Below are 19,134 nucleotides of genomic sequence, written 5' to 3'. Positions count from 1 at the left end.
GTAAACTGGAACATTTGGGAAATATTTCCTTTGATTAGTGAAAAGTGTTGATTAAATCATTACACAAATAATGGGGACCAACCTGACAGGGGAGGAGTCGCTGGAGGCGGAGGACGGCGGCTGCGGACTCGATGGGGCGGAGAACATGGGCCAGGAGGGTGAGCGGGGGGAGGTGGGGCTGGGGGACATCGCACTGATGGAGGACACACACACACACAACATGATATTTAGAGCATTGGAAATATTATATTGATTACTAAACATCAGCTTTGACCAAAATGTCTTAGATTAAGAGGTATTTTCCTTACCTGGTTGGTATGCTGCCACGACTCTTTGGGTTCAACCTGGAAACACATGAAAAGACGAAGATGAAGTAATATATCTAAATGAATGAGCCATAAAGTTCATTGCTAAATGTTTCTGACATTGTAAAAACAAAGGAAAGCTATTTTCATTAACTAGATATTAATTTGGACATCATGTTTCCAGATACCTTCTTACTTTTCTCTCAATGAGTCTACCCATATTAGCTTTCCAGCACCCAAGGAACGAATGACAAGTCAGCAGAGAGGACCTCCCACATAGTTTGGTTAGAACGAAACCCAAATAATTTAGCTGCAAGGAGAAACTGACTCCTTAATAGCTCTCAATGGGTGATGTGCTCGAGCGGCTTAATGTGCTCCAGCCCTGACTGAAATAACAACTTTAAATGAAGGCTAATAACCATTATTAGGAAAAACAGTGCATTCCTTTGAGCTTCCAGAGCCGAAACAACAGAAGGATTCAGCGTACTAGTCCCAACATGATTCTGTTGCCTGGGCAATATATGAACTAATTGCTGCATTTCAAAGTCTATAATCACAGGGGACATGTTTCATCAAACCAACAGGACCAACATGGTTATAGATAAAATAATATAAAGACTGGTTTAATGTATCTACTGTAATAACACAGAGTTTTAGTGGGACTCTTTCCAAGCTTAGGTAAGAGTGTCTCTACAGTTATTGAATTGAACACACACTCACGCACACATTTTCTGTTCACTTATCAGGAATGACACGCAATGAACTTTCCACCACATGCTGAAGGTGAAATACTGAGAGGCTTCGTAAAGAAAAGACTGAGGAAAATGTGTGGCGTAATAGAGACAGAAAGCAAAAGGAAAATACAATCACAGTCAACCAAATGACATATATGCAGGAAGCGGGTCATCTTGATTGTTTCATTTGTTTGTTATTACACAGCGTACTTAGAAAAATCAGTCATAAAAAAGAGGAGCAGAGCGATAAAGAAACAGTACACCCACACCTCATCGACACTGCCTCACCACCACTGACTACACAGGTTGTTTTGCACCAAATACATACAGTAGGTGGAACAGGGTGTGTCCATGTAGTGTTTTTTTTAATCAATCACTCTGAACATCAGGGCCCTTTTTGATAGCATGGATTTCTTTTTTTAATGAAATGTGGTAGCCATAGTAACACTGCTCTAGCCTCAGGCAAGATTTGCGATAATCATGGTCGGTTTGTCTTTGGGAACGATTTGTTACTTCAATAACCACCTTTAACACGAGCGATAAACAAACTTGCTGATGCCAACAATGCACTCTAACAGATACATATTGGCTATAACTCTGCAGTGGAACCACGTGTTGTGAAGTGAAACAGACCGAGTGATGGATTTGAGATGGAAAGTTCATTCATGACCTTCGAAACAGTAGTTGTCAAAAATATTTCAACACATTGTTCCATCCGCGGCTGTTTTGGAGCTTCTAAACGTTTCACACAGATACTAGAAGTGTACACTTATTCTTGTACATGGTTGAACACTGTCAACGTTATAAACTGACTATCTAAATTGAATCTGTTGGTGTGACATATCATTTATACTGTTTCAAGTCAGATGGAACTAGGTAAATATGACTAGATATTTCAGCCAATAAAGCATAGTCAATACATGTTAGCAATGTAGCTTGAGCTTGTAGCTCTTTTCAAGTGTTGAATTTCATTTGCTTTGTATTTTAGACTGCTGTCTTCCTTATTTAAATGTTAAACTGTCAGTTTGAGTGACTGTCTTAAAGATTCATGTTCTCTCTCCATTTGTCACTCACTGCTCGTTTGTCAGAGTTCTCTCTGTCATCGGCTTCCTCTGTTGCAATGCATTTACTTTCCATTTATCTCCCTCTAACCCATTCTTATTCTCTTTCTCCCTTTAGCGGAGCAGTTAAAAGAAACAAGGAGGGATGATTTCTAGCTGACAATCTACTATACTTTGATTGATTTTATAAATCAATGATGTATTCTCGAATGAAGTTCCCTCTGTTCTCAGGTAAGGCACACATATATCTGCGGGCAAGGCAAAAGAGAGAGTGAATCAACTTGTTTGAAGTGATTACAGTCTGGCTGTGATATTCACAGCACATATTAATTAAACCAATCTCCCATCTCTCTCTACATACAGTCCTTGCCAACAGGCCATTTATTCACTGTGCTACAACACGACATACACTCCCTGCAAAAAACTACATGCAACGTGTACACAAAGAAACTACGAAATATGCCGAAATGTATGCATGCATGTATCTAAAATGAAGACAATGTAGGCAATGATGACCATTCTTGCAATCTTAACACTTAAAACAACTACCTCCATTTAGAGAAAAACAATGTTTGCCACCAATAGTTTCATTTTTGATGACATAAATATAGTTTAAAAAGTTATATAAGTTGCCGCAACGGCATGCGATTCTTCTTAAAGTCCTCAACTAGGTCAGTGCTCTCCTGTTGATCGTATCTCTTTTTAGAGTGACAAATGACATGTCTTTTTAAGGTCACAAACATTTAAGGTTTACAACCTTGGGAAGATCACTTTACAAAGGAATGTGTCATCTGTGTAAAGGCCATTCAAGAAATACATCTGCATAACTAGCATGACCCCAAATATCAAGTTTTGACTCCAAAACTTGATATTTGCACAATGGTGCAAATAGCTCTGAAATAATTGAATAGTGAGCATTGTGACTTTTACTTTCTACTGTTGTCACATACCTCATTCACACCAACGCAACTCCGGTTCAAGCTCTGTGCTAGAGCTTTTCAGGTTCAGAACCGGTTCTTCGGTTTAGCTCCGGCTCTTTTCACACCGCCCAGAGTCCGACTGGTGCTGCGTCATTGCGTCATCGTTTGCGTCATAACGTAGCCGTTTGCGTGCCTGCTTCATAAAGCCAAACCGCGCGGAAACCCCTCACAGCTGACACCGACAACAACAACAACAACAATGGCCGATTGTGCTCCAGCTTCCTCTGTACCTCTTCGGAAGCCCAGATTCCCAGTAGGTAGCTGGTCTCTTCAGTGGACCACTGCTGCTTGTTAAGTTTCTCCATCGTTGTGTACAAGCTGGATAAAACGCGGGCTTTTTGTTGTTGTTCAGGAGTTGATCTGCCCCTGCCCCCGCCTCAACGTAAGCGTGACGTATGTGGTACTTTTGCTCTAGCCGGACAATTTTTTGGTGCTCGAAATGAACCGGATTCTGGAGCTAAGAGGCTGCTCCGTTGCGGTGTGAACAGGAAAACCCGGTGCTTTTCAAGCTCCAGCTCCGAACCGGCCCCGAAACACAGTTGGTGTGAATGAGGTATGTTCAGAGACACCATTGAGCCTCACATTGTATCAATATTTACACAGTGAAAGCGATAAGCTGTATATTCTATAGTGATACCGATGACAGGAAAGCGGTTGGACAAGTTAGGTTGGTTAACAGACACGCTGCTGCTTTCATCTGGGCGTGCTGAAGGTGCATCTGTAGTATCATAAATACTTATGGAGTTCAAGCCATTATGAAGCACTGACACCGTCTCATCTGCGCAGCTGAACACTATTACTTTAAATGCCCAAAATAAATAACCACCATGGCAGAGACAACCAGGATTTTCTTTGGGCTTTTATTCCCTGCTTCAGTTACTGCAAACTCTAATTCAAATTTCTCGCATGTTTGCACATACCTAAAACTCTACGTTAAACACAGTGGATTCTGATTCGGAAATCTTCTTAAATGTTTAATGTCACTGTGACCTCCGTTTCCACAGCCAAAGTTTCATCATAACATAAATAGACACGTGTTTATACTCACCACCCTGCAGTTTTTCTTCTTTAACCAAAATACAGTTTTTTATTTACCTATTAATTCAAGTTATTCTTAATTGTCCTGATTCATGAAAGCAACTCAAAAGCCTATTTGCATATGTATCATACTAAAGCTTTTAATATGAAATATGTACTGTAAAATGTTGAATGTCATAAACGGAAGCTTTGGTAATTAGGAAAAAATAAAAAGTGGAGAATTTGTAATCAATGAGTGGCAAAAGCAGCGGTTTTATACTCATCAGTTGAAATAATTAGGCTTGCTATTTAATTAATCTGCTTATTCATTATCATTTAGTTGATATGACATCGTTATCCTCATTCAAACAGATAAAGTTGTGAAATAGCCAGACTTGTGAGTGTGCAGCTTGTGATTGTTTGTGGTATAGGGCATCATAACCGATAAATTATATTTACAGCGATGCAGACGAGAGGATAAGCTGCTGAAAAAGGCAGAGATCAGATCAATGTCGACTAGAGGAAGTCTACCAACAACTTTATCTGATCTTAATGCCTCAGGCAAAATCAAACATATCCAGTGTTATCATGGTTGCAGCTTTAACATCTCTTTTAAACTCGAGTTGACTCCTGTCTGAGTGACTTCCAGTTCTCACTGTCATATCTAAAGATCTAAGAGTGTGAGAGAGAGATGTGTTGTGCGGCATGAAAACAAAAACGGAAACATATTATGCAAATGATTTAAAATATGATCAAGCAGGTCATTAGCTCAAGCAGTAGTGACTGGCACTGCATATGACTGCATGTATGTGCGTTTTTATAGCTATCTATTGTGATGATTTCATGATTTTCCCCCCCCCCAATAGACGGTACAGTAGAGTTCCCTTTTTTTGTATCATTAGTTATTTAGATTTGTATCACTTCTCGTTGGATTTTTCTCTCAAATGTCAAACAAAACAGGAGGAAAAGATTAGAATTCAGTGTTTCCCCCTGGAAAGCAGGGAAGACGGTAAGAGACTTGTTTGACATTTATGCGTTTACCTCAGTTCATCAGATCGAAGGTCAGGAACATGGTTTCACTCGTGATATTTATCATATTATTCACAGTGCATAATGGACTCAGAGGTCAGTCAGTAAACTTCTACTCACTCATCCTTCTGTAGCTCACTAGCCTCTTCTCCAATTTGGACTGTTTGTCTAAGTTGTCGTTTTTTATTAACTTTCTTCCTGCATTACTACAAAGAGTCACGTGGATGTGATTTGCATGTGAGATACCTTAAAGAGACATTTTGAAAGAGATGTGAGTCCTCCAGGAATTTTCCAGCCAAAACAGTTAAAGAACATGACGAGAAAACGCTGACCCGTAATCCAGGTGTCAAAACAAAAAAAAGTGCATCTGTCTCAGGGGAATGTGGGCCTCCTTCACTTCCTTGTTAACCTCCGCCCTCTGGACCTCTCTCTTGTCTGTGATGAGGGTACAGGCTTGTTTTCTTGGAAACCTGTTACGTCTGGTTCTTGGAGATTGAGAAAACATGGTAGGGCTCGGATTTGACTTAAATACCATACCGTAACTATGTCTGCTGATTGTTGAATTTTCTTTACAAATTATTCTGTAAATGGGTTTAGATAAAATCAGATCTTGAGCATCTTTTAGCAAATTGAAGAAGATTGTTTGAAAGTGGAGTATTTATCCTTTCCTAATACACAATTGTTGTTGCAGGGATTGTAAACGAATTGCAAGCAATTAGAGTATTTGTACTTCTATGAAAATGTCATATGAAAATAAATAAACATTGGAGCATCATAGGCTGAGATATCTTGACCTTTAGTCCCTATGAAGCTCAGAAAACAAAAGATAAGGTCCCACCTATAATGCATGACCTTAGTTTGCCTTTCACTTGACTTCATACATTGTCCAGAAACAAAGGCTCTTTATCCTAATCAGAATATATTTAGAAAATCCATACCTTGCACTCGACCAAATGTTATGATTATTTATGAATGGTATGTGGCCATTTCCATCTCATTTCCACTGTTAAACAAAAGAACCATGGTTTCTGTCAAACTGACTGATCTGCTAGGGCCTAGTGTTCGCATGTCTTCAAAGCATTTCAAAACATGAGGTTAAACCTGTTTCTAATAATCTGTCTTCATCTCCTCTTGACCTGTGAGTACATTTAGATCAGATAAAGCTTTTGTTTGCCCCCTTTAACCAATGTTCTTCATTTAAAATACATGTAATGGTTAAATTATAGGAAGTTCCATGATGTTAAACCACATAATAACCATTATGTACAACACAATATTAGTTGGAACCATTTTCATCTAATTTGCTAATAAGATTTAGGACATTTGAAGACAAGAATGTGGCCTATTACTGTACAATGACCAACATTATAACTACTTTATTAACTTCCCAGGGCAATGTATTAGCCTTTGTACTACGCAGAGATCAACATTATTATTATGGATTTTTCAACATCTCATGACTTGCAAAGATGACACACATCATGAAGCACTGTTGCTCTAAAAGGAAAACGTGGCACAATCTACCCAAATCAAATGTGGCAGCTACTCCTACTCCTCAAACTGGGTTATCACAAAGTCTTTAAAAGATTTAGAGAAACACTTTCTCTGTTCTGTAGTGTGTGGTGTTATCATTGTGGTTTGTTGTTGACAGCCTGCAATCACCCAACAGCTCTATCTTTAAATCTAAAATACAATCCTCAGCTCTGTCTCTTCACACTGATTTATTTTTGACCACTTTTTTTCTAAATTCACTCAAAAATATAGCCAAAATCCATTAGTAGGAAAAGAAGGCTTTCCATCTGAGAAATTGTATGAAGTTAACGATAAATTGGAGAGAGCAAAATAAATGAAGGTAAATCTGTTTTGCCTCTATCACACATACATACAATTTATATATAATAGGGCCACAACATAAATAACACTTGACGGCACTCTTCTCAATAAAAGCATCTCCTAAAGTGGAAAAAAGTCTTTCTGAAAAATGATTCCTGGCTCCAGTTGCTTTTGATGCTCTTATATATCTCTTTCAGTTAATATGACATACGTTTATCAGTGCTTTATCTGTTGCAACACTGTTAGGTGAAAACTCAATGTGCAATGCAACACAAATGACGGTGTCCTTACCTATTAGTACAACAAAACACCTCATTAAGTGGATATATACCTTGCATTTAAAGTGTTTCCTTTTTCTCCATCTAGTTCAAACTGCAATCTAATCACCATTTAATAACCATCTAATATACGCTGCTTATTAAGGGGTTTATAGGAACATTGTACTAAATGTTGTAATTAGTGATATTACAGAGAATGAAATACAACAGAACACGGCTATTAAGTCGTTTATACAATTTAAGGACTAAGGTCACACAATAAAAATGTTGTTCGGACTAAACTGTGTAACTTGTTTGTTCTGTATATTTATTCTTGGCTTTTGCAATTAGGGCTGATCTGCAGCTAAATGAAGCCCAAGACAATTTTGCCTAGAGGAATAAAATAATAAAAAAATAGTGTAACTGTTAACTGCAGGTTTTACTACTCAATGTTCAGTCTGATATACACATGGTAAAACATATATAGAAGGTATAGATGCAATATCATCTACAAAATATTCAATTATCCTTTTTGTTGTGTTATGTTAGGATGATCAAAACAAAATCCACACATTAGATATGTAACTTTCACTGAGGGAATTACTTGAATGGGTTAGGTTGTAGGTATGAGTGTGGTTGATGTTCAAACAGATATAACAGTTGCAGAGAATCTACATCTAGAGGAGAGCATTTAAACACAAGCTGGGTGCAACAAACAATCTCTAATAGTGGAAAAGGAAATAATATAGGAGAGTGAAAGTAGCAGCAGAGACACAGAGGAAGAGAGGTAATCAGTGTTGATGAGCATCGTCATGGTTGCAGGCTGTACTTGGGAATCTGTCGGTAAATAAGATGATTGGTAGTATGTATCTTCTCTTGATCTCACAAAGTGTCAACACCAAAGATCCCATGATGTCGGGCCTTTTGTTTGTCCTCACGTTGCATTGAATTCCATATGCAGGGGTGTGTTACCCCTGCTAATAATAAACTAATAAAAGCATGTGTGTGTCCAGTGTTTATGTAATGGAGGTGCTTGTTCGGACAGTCAACATATTTTTGTTTAAGTTGGTCTTTGGTTTCAGTCATGTAAACTGTGGGCCAGACACAGTGTGTAAGATACTGTAGATCCAAGACATACATGCCAGGTACTTTATCCTATTTCAAACTTATTTGAGTAGATTATGTATGCGCGATATTACATTACATTACATTACATTTAGCTGACGCTTTTATCCAAAGCGACTTACAATAAGTACATTCGACCAGGAAGACACAACCTTGAAGAAAACAGAATCATATAAGTACATCAGGTTTCATAGAGCTAAACATTTCAAGTGCTACTCAACTGGCTTTAGATAAGCCAGTCCTTTATTAGTATATAAGTGCTTTGTTAATAGTTATATCGCTCGAAGTGGAGTCGAAAGAGATGAGTTTTCAGTTTGCGCCGGAAGATGTGCAAGCTATTTGCCGTCCTGATGTCAATGGGGAGCTCATTCCACCATCTTGGAGCCAGGACAGCAAACCCACGTGTTTTTGCCGATGGGAACTTGGGTCCCCCTCGCAGCGAGGGCGCAGCGAGTCGTTTGACTGATGCAGAGCGTAGTGCACGCGCTGGGGTGTACGGTTTAACCATGTCCTGGATGTAGGAAGGGCCAGATCCATTCGCAGCATGGTAAGCAAGTACCAGATATGATTCAGGTATGTGCGTGCATGTAAATGGAATTTCATGTACTTGTTTTTATTTCAGATTCCCTTAATTCAGGGGAAGTAGACACAGCCTCTATTGTTGGGGCAGTTCAGTTCCTTTCTAAGAATGTTTCCCAGATACTTTTGGGATTTACACCGACAACCTGCCAGTCACAAGACTACTTTGCTAAGCTCAATATGCTAACATGTGTATATGTGCTCATGCATTCCTGTGAATTTTTTCTGTGCATGAAAAAAAGTTGATGTTTACATTCTTGAACCCTTGTGACTGTATTTGTACCTGCCTCTCTCTCTATATATACAAATGGGTCCAAACTCTCTGCCAACCCTACTCGCAAACATCTGTGAAGCTGTGTTAGTGAAGCACTATCTGTTAGTGCTATAGCCAAATTTAAGGAAGAGATTCCACCAATACTTAACTCGATAGCATGTCTGCATGTAAGGGAGGAAACGTATACAAAATGTACACCACCCCAAATTGATCATGTTGTTGATAGTGCTACAGATGCGCTGCGAATAAAATTAGACTCTGTTGCTCCTTCGAAAAAGAAGAAAATAAAACAACATAGATTAGCTCCATGGCATAATGCCGAAACCCGCACAATAAAGCAAAAGTCGAGACAACTTGAAAGGATATGGCGTTCCACTAAACTTGAAGAATCTCGTTTAATTTGGCATATTACTCTCAATGAATATAAGAAAGCACTGCGTAAAGCGAGAGCAGCCTACTATTCTTCATTAATAGATGAGAATAAGAATAATGCAAGATTTCTTTTCAGCACTGTAGCCAGGCTGACAGAAAGCCACAGCTCGATTGAGCCTTCTATTCCCATAGCACTCAGTAGTAATGATTGTATGTGCTTTTTTAACGATAAAATTGTTACTCTTAGAAACAAAATGAATGACCTCTTGCCTTTGACCAGTATAGTGTTATCAACAGCTCCCGGAAATGTAAGTTCTAATATTACACTAGATAGTAAACTAGAATGCTTTTCAGCCATAAACCTTGAACAATTAAATTCAATGATTCTCTCTTCTAAACCATCAACGTGTATGTTAGACCCAATTCCAACTAAGCTGTTGAAGGAAGTTTTCCCATTAATTAGCACTTATTTATTAAATATTATGAATATGTCTTTATTATCAGGCTATGTTCCACAATCATTCAAAGTAGCAGTGATAAAACCGCTTCTTAAAAAGCACAACCTCGATCCAGAGGTTTTAGCCAATTATAGACCTATTTCTAATCTTCCGTTCCTCTCAAAGATTCTTGAGAAAGCAGTCACAAAACAGTTGTGTGATTACTTAAAAAACAATGATTTATTTGAAGCTTTTCAGTCCGGCTTTAGAATACATCATAGCACAGAGACAGCTCTGGTTAAAGTCACAAATGACATTCTAATAGCCTCTGACAAGGGACTTGTTTCTATTCTTGTTTTGCTCGATCTCAGTGCTGCATTTGATACTATCAATCATGATATCTTATTGCAAAGACTAGAGCACTTAGTTGGCATAAAGGGAACTGCTTTAGGCTGGTTTAGGTCCTATCTATCTGAACGCTCTCAGTTTGTATGTGTCAATGATGAATCTTCCACGCAAACCAAAGTTAGCCATGGAGTGCCACAGGGCTATTTTGCTCACATTATATATGCTTCCGTTAGGCAATATTATAAGGAATCATTCTGTAAACTTTCATTGTTAAGCGGATGATACTCAACTATATTTATCAATCAAGCCTGATGAAATTAATCATCTAAATAAAATTCAAGACTGCCTCAAGGACTTAAAAACGTGGATGACCTTAAACTTTTTGATGTTAAACACGACCAAAACTGAAGTTATTGTACTTGGCACGAAGAATCTACAAAACAAATTATCTAAAGATATACTAACTATGGATGGCATTAATTTGGCCTCCAGTGAGACTGTAAGGAATCTTGGTGTTATATTTGATCAGGATTTATCCTTTAACGCCCACATAAAATCAATTTCAAGGACCGCCTACTTCCATCTACGTAACATTGCAAAAATCAGGCATATCTTGCCTCAAAACGATGCAGAGAAACTAGTCCATGCATTTGTTACTTCAAGGCTGGATTATTGTAACTCTTTATTATCAGGGTGTACCAACAAGTCAGTCAAGTCGCTTCAGCTGATTCAAAATGCTGCAGCTCGTGTACTAACCAGAGTTAGGAAAAGGGACCACATTACTCCTGTTCTGGCTGCCTTACACTGGCTCCCTATAGAACACAGGATAGAATTTAAAATTCTTCTTCTCGCCTACAAAGCCCTTAATGGGCAGGCGCCATCTTACCTTAAAGAACTCATTATACCCTACTGTCCTACTAGGGCATTGCGTTCCAAGAATGCAGGGTTGTTGGTTGTTCCTAGAGTCTCTAAAAGTACAATGGGAGCCAGAGCCTTTTCTTATCAAGCTCTACATTTGTGGAATCAGCTTCCAGTTTGTGTTCGGGCGGCAGACACCCTATCCGTTTTTAAGAGTGCGCTTAAGACCTTCCTTTTTGATAAAGCTTATAGTTAGGGCTGATTAGATTCAGCCCCTAGTTTTGCTGATATAGGCTTAGTTTGTCGGGGGACATCTTACTTCTTCCTTCTCTCTGTCTATACCTGTGTACTCTCATGTTCCGATTAACCCAGCTTCCCCAAATTTCTTTCTTTTTGGTGTCTGTATACGCCGGGATCCGGAGACATGGATGATCCTGCGGTCCTGTGTCCTGCATCGCGAGCCCTGGATCTTGAGTCGTGGCTGTGGTCCTGGATCATAGGTCCTGGATGGATATCCTCGTGGATTCATCTTCCTATTATACACACATGCATTTCCAAACATTTGGACTACCTATGTTGCAAATGTATTATCTTTTCAATTTACACACGGCATCTATTGCACGTCTGTCCGTCCTGGGAGAGGGATCCCTCCTCTGTTGCTCTCCCTGAGGTTTCTCCCATTTTTCCCTTTAAACTGTGGGTTTTCTCCGGAAGTTTTTCCTTGTACGATGTGAGGGTCTAAGGACAGAGGGTGTCGTATTGTCATACTGATATTCTGTACACACTGTGAAGACCACTGAGACAAATGTAACATTTGTGATATTGGGCTATATAAATAAACATTGATTGATTGATTGATTGATTGACTGTGTAAAGCTTTTAGCTATTTTTGTTTTGTATTTTATTTATGGTGATTTCCCTTAATGTTCTTTCTTAATGGGTTATTTTCTTTTCATCCTTCTTCGATTGTTGATGCAAACCACCTCGAGCTTCATTCTATTAGAAAAAACTAATCTGGACATATCTGTTGGGTTTTTACAAGATCCCAAAAGATTTAAAGCAGATGTTGTGGACCGAAACATCCCAAAGCATTTCCTCCAACAATTACAACCATTTTCACCACAGCTTACAGAAAACAAGGACAGAACATGTTTCTGGCAGTAGAAAATGAAGTGTAAATGGTAAACACATCATACAAAGGAGCTGCTGATGGGTCATTAATTACCCATAAATTGTTAAAATACACAGAATCTGCTCTGCAGTTGCCACCTCTTTTTTAAAGATCTTTCACTCTAGTTTAAAAATTGGGCAGATTTGGCCCCCATGAGGCTGAAATATGTGAGGTAGGTTGTGAGGGTGTCATTGCATGTACACTTGGATATAGGTGTGCAATTGCAGTTGTGCTTACTACCCTAAACATCTCATTCACAATGATGAATTTACTAATAATGACTCACAGTGAGCTGGGTCTGATCTGCCGGGCGTCCTGCTCCCCCTCGTTGCTGGTCAGACTGTGTCTCGGGGTGCGGCCCTGGCTGCTGCTGCTGCTGCTGCTGCTGCTGTTACAGTTCACCGTGGAGGATATCGGCTGCTGCAGCTCGGCAACTGTGGCATTGGCAATACTGTTCTTCTTTTCACCTACAAGAACACAGAAAGGTTCACAAAGTCCGTGGTGTTTTTATTCAAAACATGTTGCCAATTTTTCCGCAAGTAGCAACTTTATACTGGCGTGGTTACTTCATACAACTGTTAACCTCCCTCTGATTATAGGATAACTGATTCCAAGCCAATCGGTTTTCTCTTAGTCTCGTACATAACCAAACATATTGTGAGCTAACTCAAGGAAAACCGTTCGTATATTTATTTAATTATTTATAATCAGGCATATTAGGTGGTCCAGCTCACCTTTAACAGAATGTGTTGGTGTGTGGAAGAGTGTGAGCGGCCTCTCGCTGCAGGACGGGGCTTTGCTCTCCGTGCTTCTCCTCCTGGACAGGTTGAGCTGCATGTTTGTCGGACCGCTTGCAGGAGTCGGCACGTCCCTGAATATCTACATTAACAACACAGTAAGTACAAAGAAATAAACTACAATAAAAAAAGCCACTGAAAAAAACAAGTAGTAAACAAGTACACCATGTTCTTGCTGCTGCGATCAAGCAATGTTTGGTCCCATATGCAACTGCAGATACATGTGGCTTATTTGACCGGATTAAAGGCAGATGCATTAATCACAAGGTTATTAAAAGTGTAATCACGTGAATATCCATACAACTATTTTCAAGCTAGTGAAATGATGGAATATATGAACAAAAAAAGGCATAATTGCACAATATAAGGTTCTGCTAAACCACCAGTGGTACTATGACTCATGTTACTTCTAGTTTAAAATGATGCTATATTTTCCTCTGTTAAAAAGACAAGTGGTATAAGATGTGAGCTGGAACAATGCATCTAATATTAATGATTGGATTCATGCCATTGGAAACTTTGCAGCTAATAAACATAAAACATAGCAATAAGACTGTGTGTTGCTGTGTACCATTTTTTTATTTTCCCAATAATCACATATGCAGAATCGACAGATTGCAATTTGTGGAATATATTTTGACTCAGCAGATGTATCTAGATTTCTATATCTACATGTCTTGCTACTAAATATGGCTGTTGGTGTTATTTTTTATAATTATCCCAGTGTGCATTAATCTGTCATCGCTTTATCAGCAAGGTTGACACCGATAACTTCACTTTAGATGGAAAAAAGAGGAACAAAAAGGATTAGATAGCTGTGGAACCCATTTCAACTTCCTGGATCTGATGTCTTGATTTGGATCTCATGACATGTACATGAGCATTTCGCAAAGCTCCAGTAAATCGTTTCAATACTGTCAACACCAAAACGAAATCTTCAGGCTGAAATCAGCAAGCAAAACAGACAAAATGTCTGAAAAGAATGATCTTATCATTCTTTTGTGGAGAGAGGGCAGAAATGTGAGGTGCAGACTCACAATTCTGATTGTTCTGCAGGTGTACAATAGGAGACAGTGACACGTGATGACGTTTTTTGAAAGATTCAGACCTGCTCCATCACATCTTGTACTACACTAGATAGAGTTGCTGTTTGTAAGGTCTGAATGATGGACAGTGCTGTCTCTGTGTGTGTATTATTGTTGCAACACAGTACACACGTATCCGGCATGTGTGTATACTCAGGCATTTAAAAGGGTGTGGGATATGTGTTTTTTGTCTGTGTGTCTGCAATCATTTTTGTGTAAAATGCGAGGGTCTGAAACCGTCATGTTGAATTTTCTGTTTCCATGGTGACATTTGTACGCAACTGGTCCTGCCAATAAGCTGGATCTCATAATAACTGGATTTTAAGTATATACAGTTATTGCGTATACTTAGCAGGTGTCGGGTGTTTTCAATTATAAATAGTTGGGTGCATAGCATGTTGTTTGAATTCACAATTACATACAAGTCAATTCCCCTGACAAAGCATTCATTAATTAAAACTTAAATTACGTGTGGTTGCTTTTGCTTATATTATTCATTGCATACACACTCAAATTCCATCTTACCTTCTCATGGTGCTCTATGAGGATCTCTACCACAATGTTCTGGAACTTGATGTCCATGATGGCCGCCACCGTCTCCTCCTGTGGGCGGAGCAGAGTTGGCCCAAAAACCACGCCCAGATTGGCGATGGTCATCAGGTTCTGCTGGTGATGACTGGCCACACTGTTGAGGGGGGGTTAGAAGAGAGTAAGCGAGTAGCATTTACAAATATCACAACACATTTGCTCGAATGGCCATCAACTTTAATCAACACACTATCCAGAACATTGTTAAAGAAAACTGAAACGTATGTCAGAAAATTACGTTTACCTGCCCTTATACAAATTGTGTTATTTGTTAGCGGGTATTATGTAAACAATGACCTAATTAATTGTCATGTTTTATCTTTATTTCAGTAAATGAATTTAGAGTTTCAACCACAACTTCCAACATCGCCAAACTAGACTCCTGTTTCCAGGATAATTGGAATAAACAACAATGTGTTTAATTTTATGTTTACCGTTTGTATGATCGGGCAAGTGCGTAGCTGGTTAACAGTACTAGCCCGAGGGGACACTATAATTGGGAACATGGGAAATCCTTATTTTCTTAGCCCTGTATCAGAATGCATTATTTTTGTTGGACTGAGAGCTGAGGTGTGTTCACTCTGAATGAGCCATTCAACCTATAAGCCAGTGAAAATGATAATGAGCACAGGCAGATGTGATGCACTAAGCCGTGGTCAAGATGTTTATGTAATCAGCATATCCCATTTGCGCTCGGCTACATGTTTTTGAACGTGGCGGATGTCACATTTTCTGCACATTATATGATGCTATGCTGTTGAGGGAAAGCCCTATATAGCCAGAGGGGTTAGATAGGGGTTAGGAGTTAAAATACAATGCCAGTCAGCTGCTTTAGAGGAATACTTACACATAATCCCACTGGGCATGCCTTGCTTTTTAGCTTATGGGCTGCAACAGCTTGTGGATATGTAATCTACAGACAGAAATCCCGTCGAGTCACAAATGTTTTTCTTCATAGAGTTTAATTTGTTCTATGTGCAGCACTGCAAATTCATAAGTGGGTTTTGAAGTTCTGGGAGAAAAATCCAGAAAGAAAATAACTGACTTGTTAAACATCAGAGTGCTTTTCAGTATCAGGTCTGCTGAGATGTCCTCAAGCAAAACATTACATTTTAATCAGCTACTGGTTAGTATCATCCTATTTTCTCCAAGCACTGATTTGGTAGTTTGTCAAAAGACCTTTACACCCATACGTTAAACTATGTAACATATATGTAACCAACCCTGACAGCATCATGGCTTTATTCCAGTGTGAAGTCATTTCATTCAAGTTCAACTAAAGTTGAATCAAGTTAATGTCTGACAGGTACACTTTTTCAACTGAATTTATACCCAGTTTAAATTTATCACAAGGATACATATTTGAGATGCGAATTAAAGAAATAAGTGGACACTTCGTGGCTGTGAACATGGCAGCGTCTGTGCTTCCTGGAATCCTCAGAAGGACCTGCACCTGACCGTTTACCCTTTATTTACCTTCAAATGATAAGTCGAGAAATAGCTCTGGCCTAATGGCTGCTTGAAGGAGTTTCTAATTGTAGAGGACACTGTGTTAATGCCTGTGGAGAAGGGATTACACCGAGCCCTAATCCTTGTCTTTCATGGAAAACAACAACAATCAAGATAGGAAGTATGGCTTCCCATCAGCAAAAACACGTGGGTTTGCTATCCTGGCTCCAAAATGGTGGAATGAGCTCCCCATTGACATCAGGACAGCAGATAGCTTACACACCTTCCGGCGCAGACTGAAAACTCATCTCTTTCGACTCCACTTCGAGCAATAGAATTATTAACAAAGCACTTATATACTAATAAAGGACTGGCTTATCTAAAGCCAGTTGAGTAGCACTTGAAATGTTTTTGCTCTATGAAACCTGATGTACTTTATGATTCTGTTTTCTTCAAGTTTGTATTTTGTTGGTCGAACGCACTTATTGTAAATCGCTTTGGATAAAAGCGTCAGCTAAATGTAATGTAATGTAAAAAAAGTATTACAGAGATGCAGAAAGAGAAACATGCCAACACTACATAGCAACTCCTCAAATGAAATAATGCTGAAACAAGGTCTCCACTATTTACAGCAAAGGGATTGACTGCAGTCCATGTGGGATATCTCCACCTACTTGGACAGATGTTTCATCAGCAGCTCCAGCATCTGTCTGTTCTTCTCGGGCAGCCGATGTACCAGGGCATGGATCTCTGTAACTCGGGCCTCTTGGTTGTCCAACTCTGAAAAAAAAAAATATATATATTAAGACACAGAGATAGAGACTTTTAAAGACATAATAACCTTAGCTTCTTTAACCCCTCATTGATAAAGCTCAGAAGAAAAAAACACTAAACCAAAGTATGAACTATACCAATGCAACCACTGTTTATTCTTGGTACAAAGGTCATGCCTATACACATTTTACACATAAACATTTGGAATGTGTAGGCACATACAGTATACCATACTCTATGTGAATGAAATCTGTAAAATTAGCTTAGAAAAGAAAAAAACATGTAAAGGGACTTTACGTGTTAAAAAAGGTATTAGATTCAGTCGAGACTGAAAACTGAAATTAACTATGTACTAATATCTGTGGAGACCTCAAAGACCTTGTTTCTTATGAACCCATTGGAGAGGTTATATAAGGCAGAAGCTATTTAGGGACAGACTAATAGATCTTTTGTTTTAGTTTTTCTTTCTAAAATTGTTGACAATTACAGACATTTAGAATAATACGAGCCTAGTGCTTTAGGTTTGAATGCAAGTTTCACATAAAGCGCTTGTAACTCTCTTAATATGGACTGAAAGTCCATTTGTAAATGTTTTATAGGAAGAAACCCAGACAGCTTCAGAGACTAGGCAGAGTGATTGAGTCAGAAGCAATTGGAGAGCTAGTTACTGAGTGTTTAACAAGGCTACAAAGTGGGAAATCTGTGTGTCCTGGCGATAGGTAGACATGCAGGGCAAACAGATAGACGGGCGGCCAGAGAGACCAGTTGTTGATCTATGACAACAATAATTCATGGCTGCATAGCGAGTCGATTGAGAGATGGCAGCCGACTCGCACTAGATCAACGCTCGGGCCCTGGCTGTCAGCGCCAGGCATTACACATGAAAATGTAAGAGAATCTCACACAGACACGTACACACATTTCTAACCAAAACCAGAGCTGAAAAGCAGTATTTAATACACAAAGCAACATTCAGATAGATACTAATGGCGCATTTCCACTGCAACGGGGTAGCCCCGTTTAAGCGTCCCTAAGCGTCCTCGCTCAGGCCTCGGGCTGCCTCGCTGGCCGTCCGAGGCATGTCCGAGGCCGTGGCGCATTTCCATTACAGTTTAGGACCTGGGGTAGCAACGCAGTGTAGGCGGGGCGATCGGCTTTGTTTTTGTTCACATTTCGAGTTGTTCCGTCGAGCTCCCGCTGGATTTGATCATCCCCAATGAGATGTAGGAACGTCGTCACCTCCTCGGTCGACCACGGTGTGCTTTTCTTATTAGACGTAGCCATTTTTGTAGCTCATCCGTTTACAAAATGCTGTTTATAAAAATGCTGCAAGCTTGCTTCTAAATATATATGCGAGTCGCATATATATTTATTGCGACGCTAGGGATGAACTCGCGCGCGATCTTTTGACGATTCTCTCTGACCAATCAGCAGTCGAGAGTGTTGACGTCACTAGTTCAGCCCTGGCCCTGGTCTGATAGAACCACGATTTTATGGGGCCGGAAAAGTACCCGCTAGCCGGTACTAGGCTATATGGAAAGGCCACCAAAAACTGGCCTGGCCGCTTGAGGACGGTTAAGGACGCTTAAACAGGGCTACCCGCTGCAGTGGAAATGCGCCATAAGAGACCAACTACTTAGGGCCCCTTGCAAACTATTATTTAGCAAATGCAGACAATTAAAATAAAACAAAAGCATGTGACCACTCACACACACTCTGAAATACCTTCAACAAACGCCTCTATGCACACGTTCACTGCACAAAGATGCATACCTTCAAATATATGCATAACCATTCAAACAGTTACAATCATTATTCCCTATTATGCATCCTATTCACACACATTATGCTCAAGCACACACTCCTTTTCTTCAACTATAATCCACTACATGCACACTCAGAAATGTGTTCATATATCAGCTTTACAGGGGGAAAAACATGTTTAATACAAGTACAAATGTTTTCATTTGATCCAGAATGAAATTCAATGCAGAATTCAACTGCTTTTTTTTATTATATATTTTCCAATTGTATTAGTCTCTGGAATAATTTTGCCAAGAG

The 19,134-nt window shown here is 39.3% G+C and overlaps 1 protein-coding gene across 3 annotated transcripts in view; it reads right to left on the bottom strand.

Moving 5' to 3' along the window:
* The window catches only part of LOC117540090 (rho GTPase-activating protein 26-like), an 82,207-nt gene that overhangs the window by 5,518 nt on the left and 57,555 nt on the right, over positions 1 to 19,134 (bottom strand). For 2 of the 3 annotated variants that reach the window (XM_034206561.1, XM_034206562.1), the window contains 6 exons: positions 16,974 to 17,079; positions 14,788 to 14,947; positions 13,115 to 13,259; positions 12,667 to 12,847; positions 309 to 344; positions 83 to 193 (listed from right to left, as the gene is read on the bottom strand). In XM_034206561.1, the coding sequence (XP_034062452.1) occupies positions 83 to 193; positions 309 to 344; positions 12,667 to 12,847; positions 13,115 to 13,259; positions 14,788 to 14,947; positions 16,974 to 17,079 (739 nt within the window). Of the gene's footprint in view, positions 1 to 29; positions 194 to 308; positions 345 to 12,666; positions 12,848 to 13,114; positions 13,260 to 14,787; positions 14,948 to 16,973; positions 17,080 to 19,134 lie in introns of all 3 variants that reach the window. The other variant, XM_034206563.1, reaches the window with a different exon arrangement.

Source organism: Gymnodraco acuticeps, unplaced genomic scaffold (assembly GCF_902827175.1).
Source record: "Gymnodraco acuticeps unplaced genomic scaffold, fGymAcu1.1, whole genome shotgun sequence".
Lineage (NCBI taxonomy): Eukaryota > Metazoa > Chordata > Actinopteri > Perciformes > Bathydraconidae > Gymnodraco > Gymnodraco acuticeps.
The sequence above is the reverse complement of the archived record's forward strand: the minus strand, read 5'-3'. Positions and strand labels throughout refer to the sequence as shown.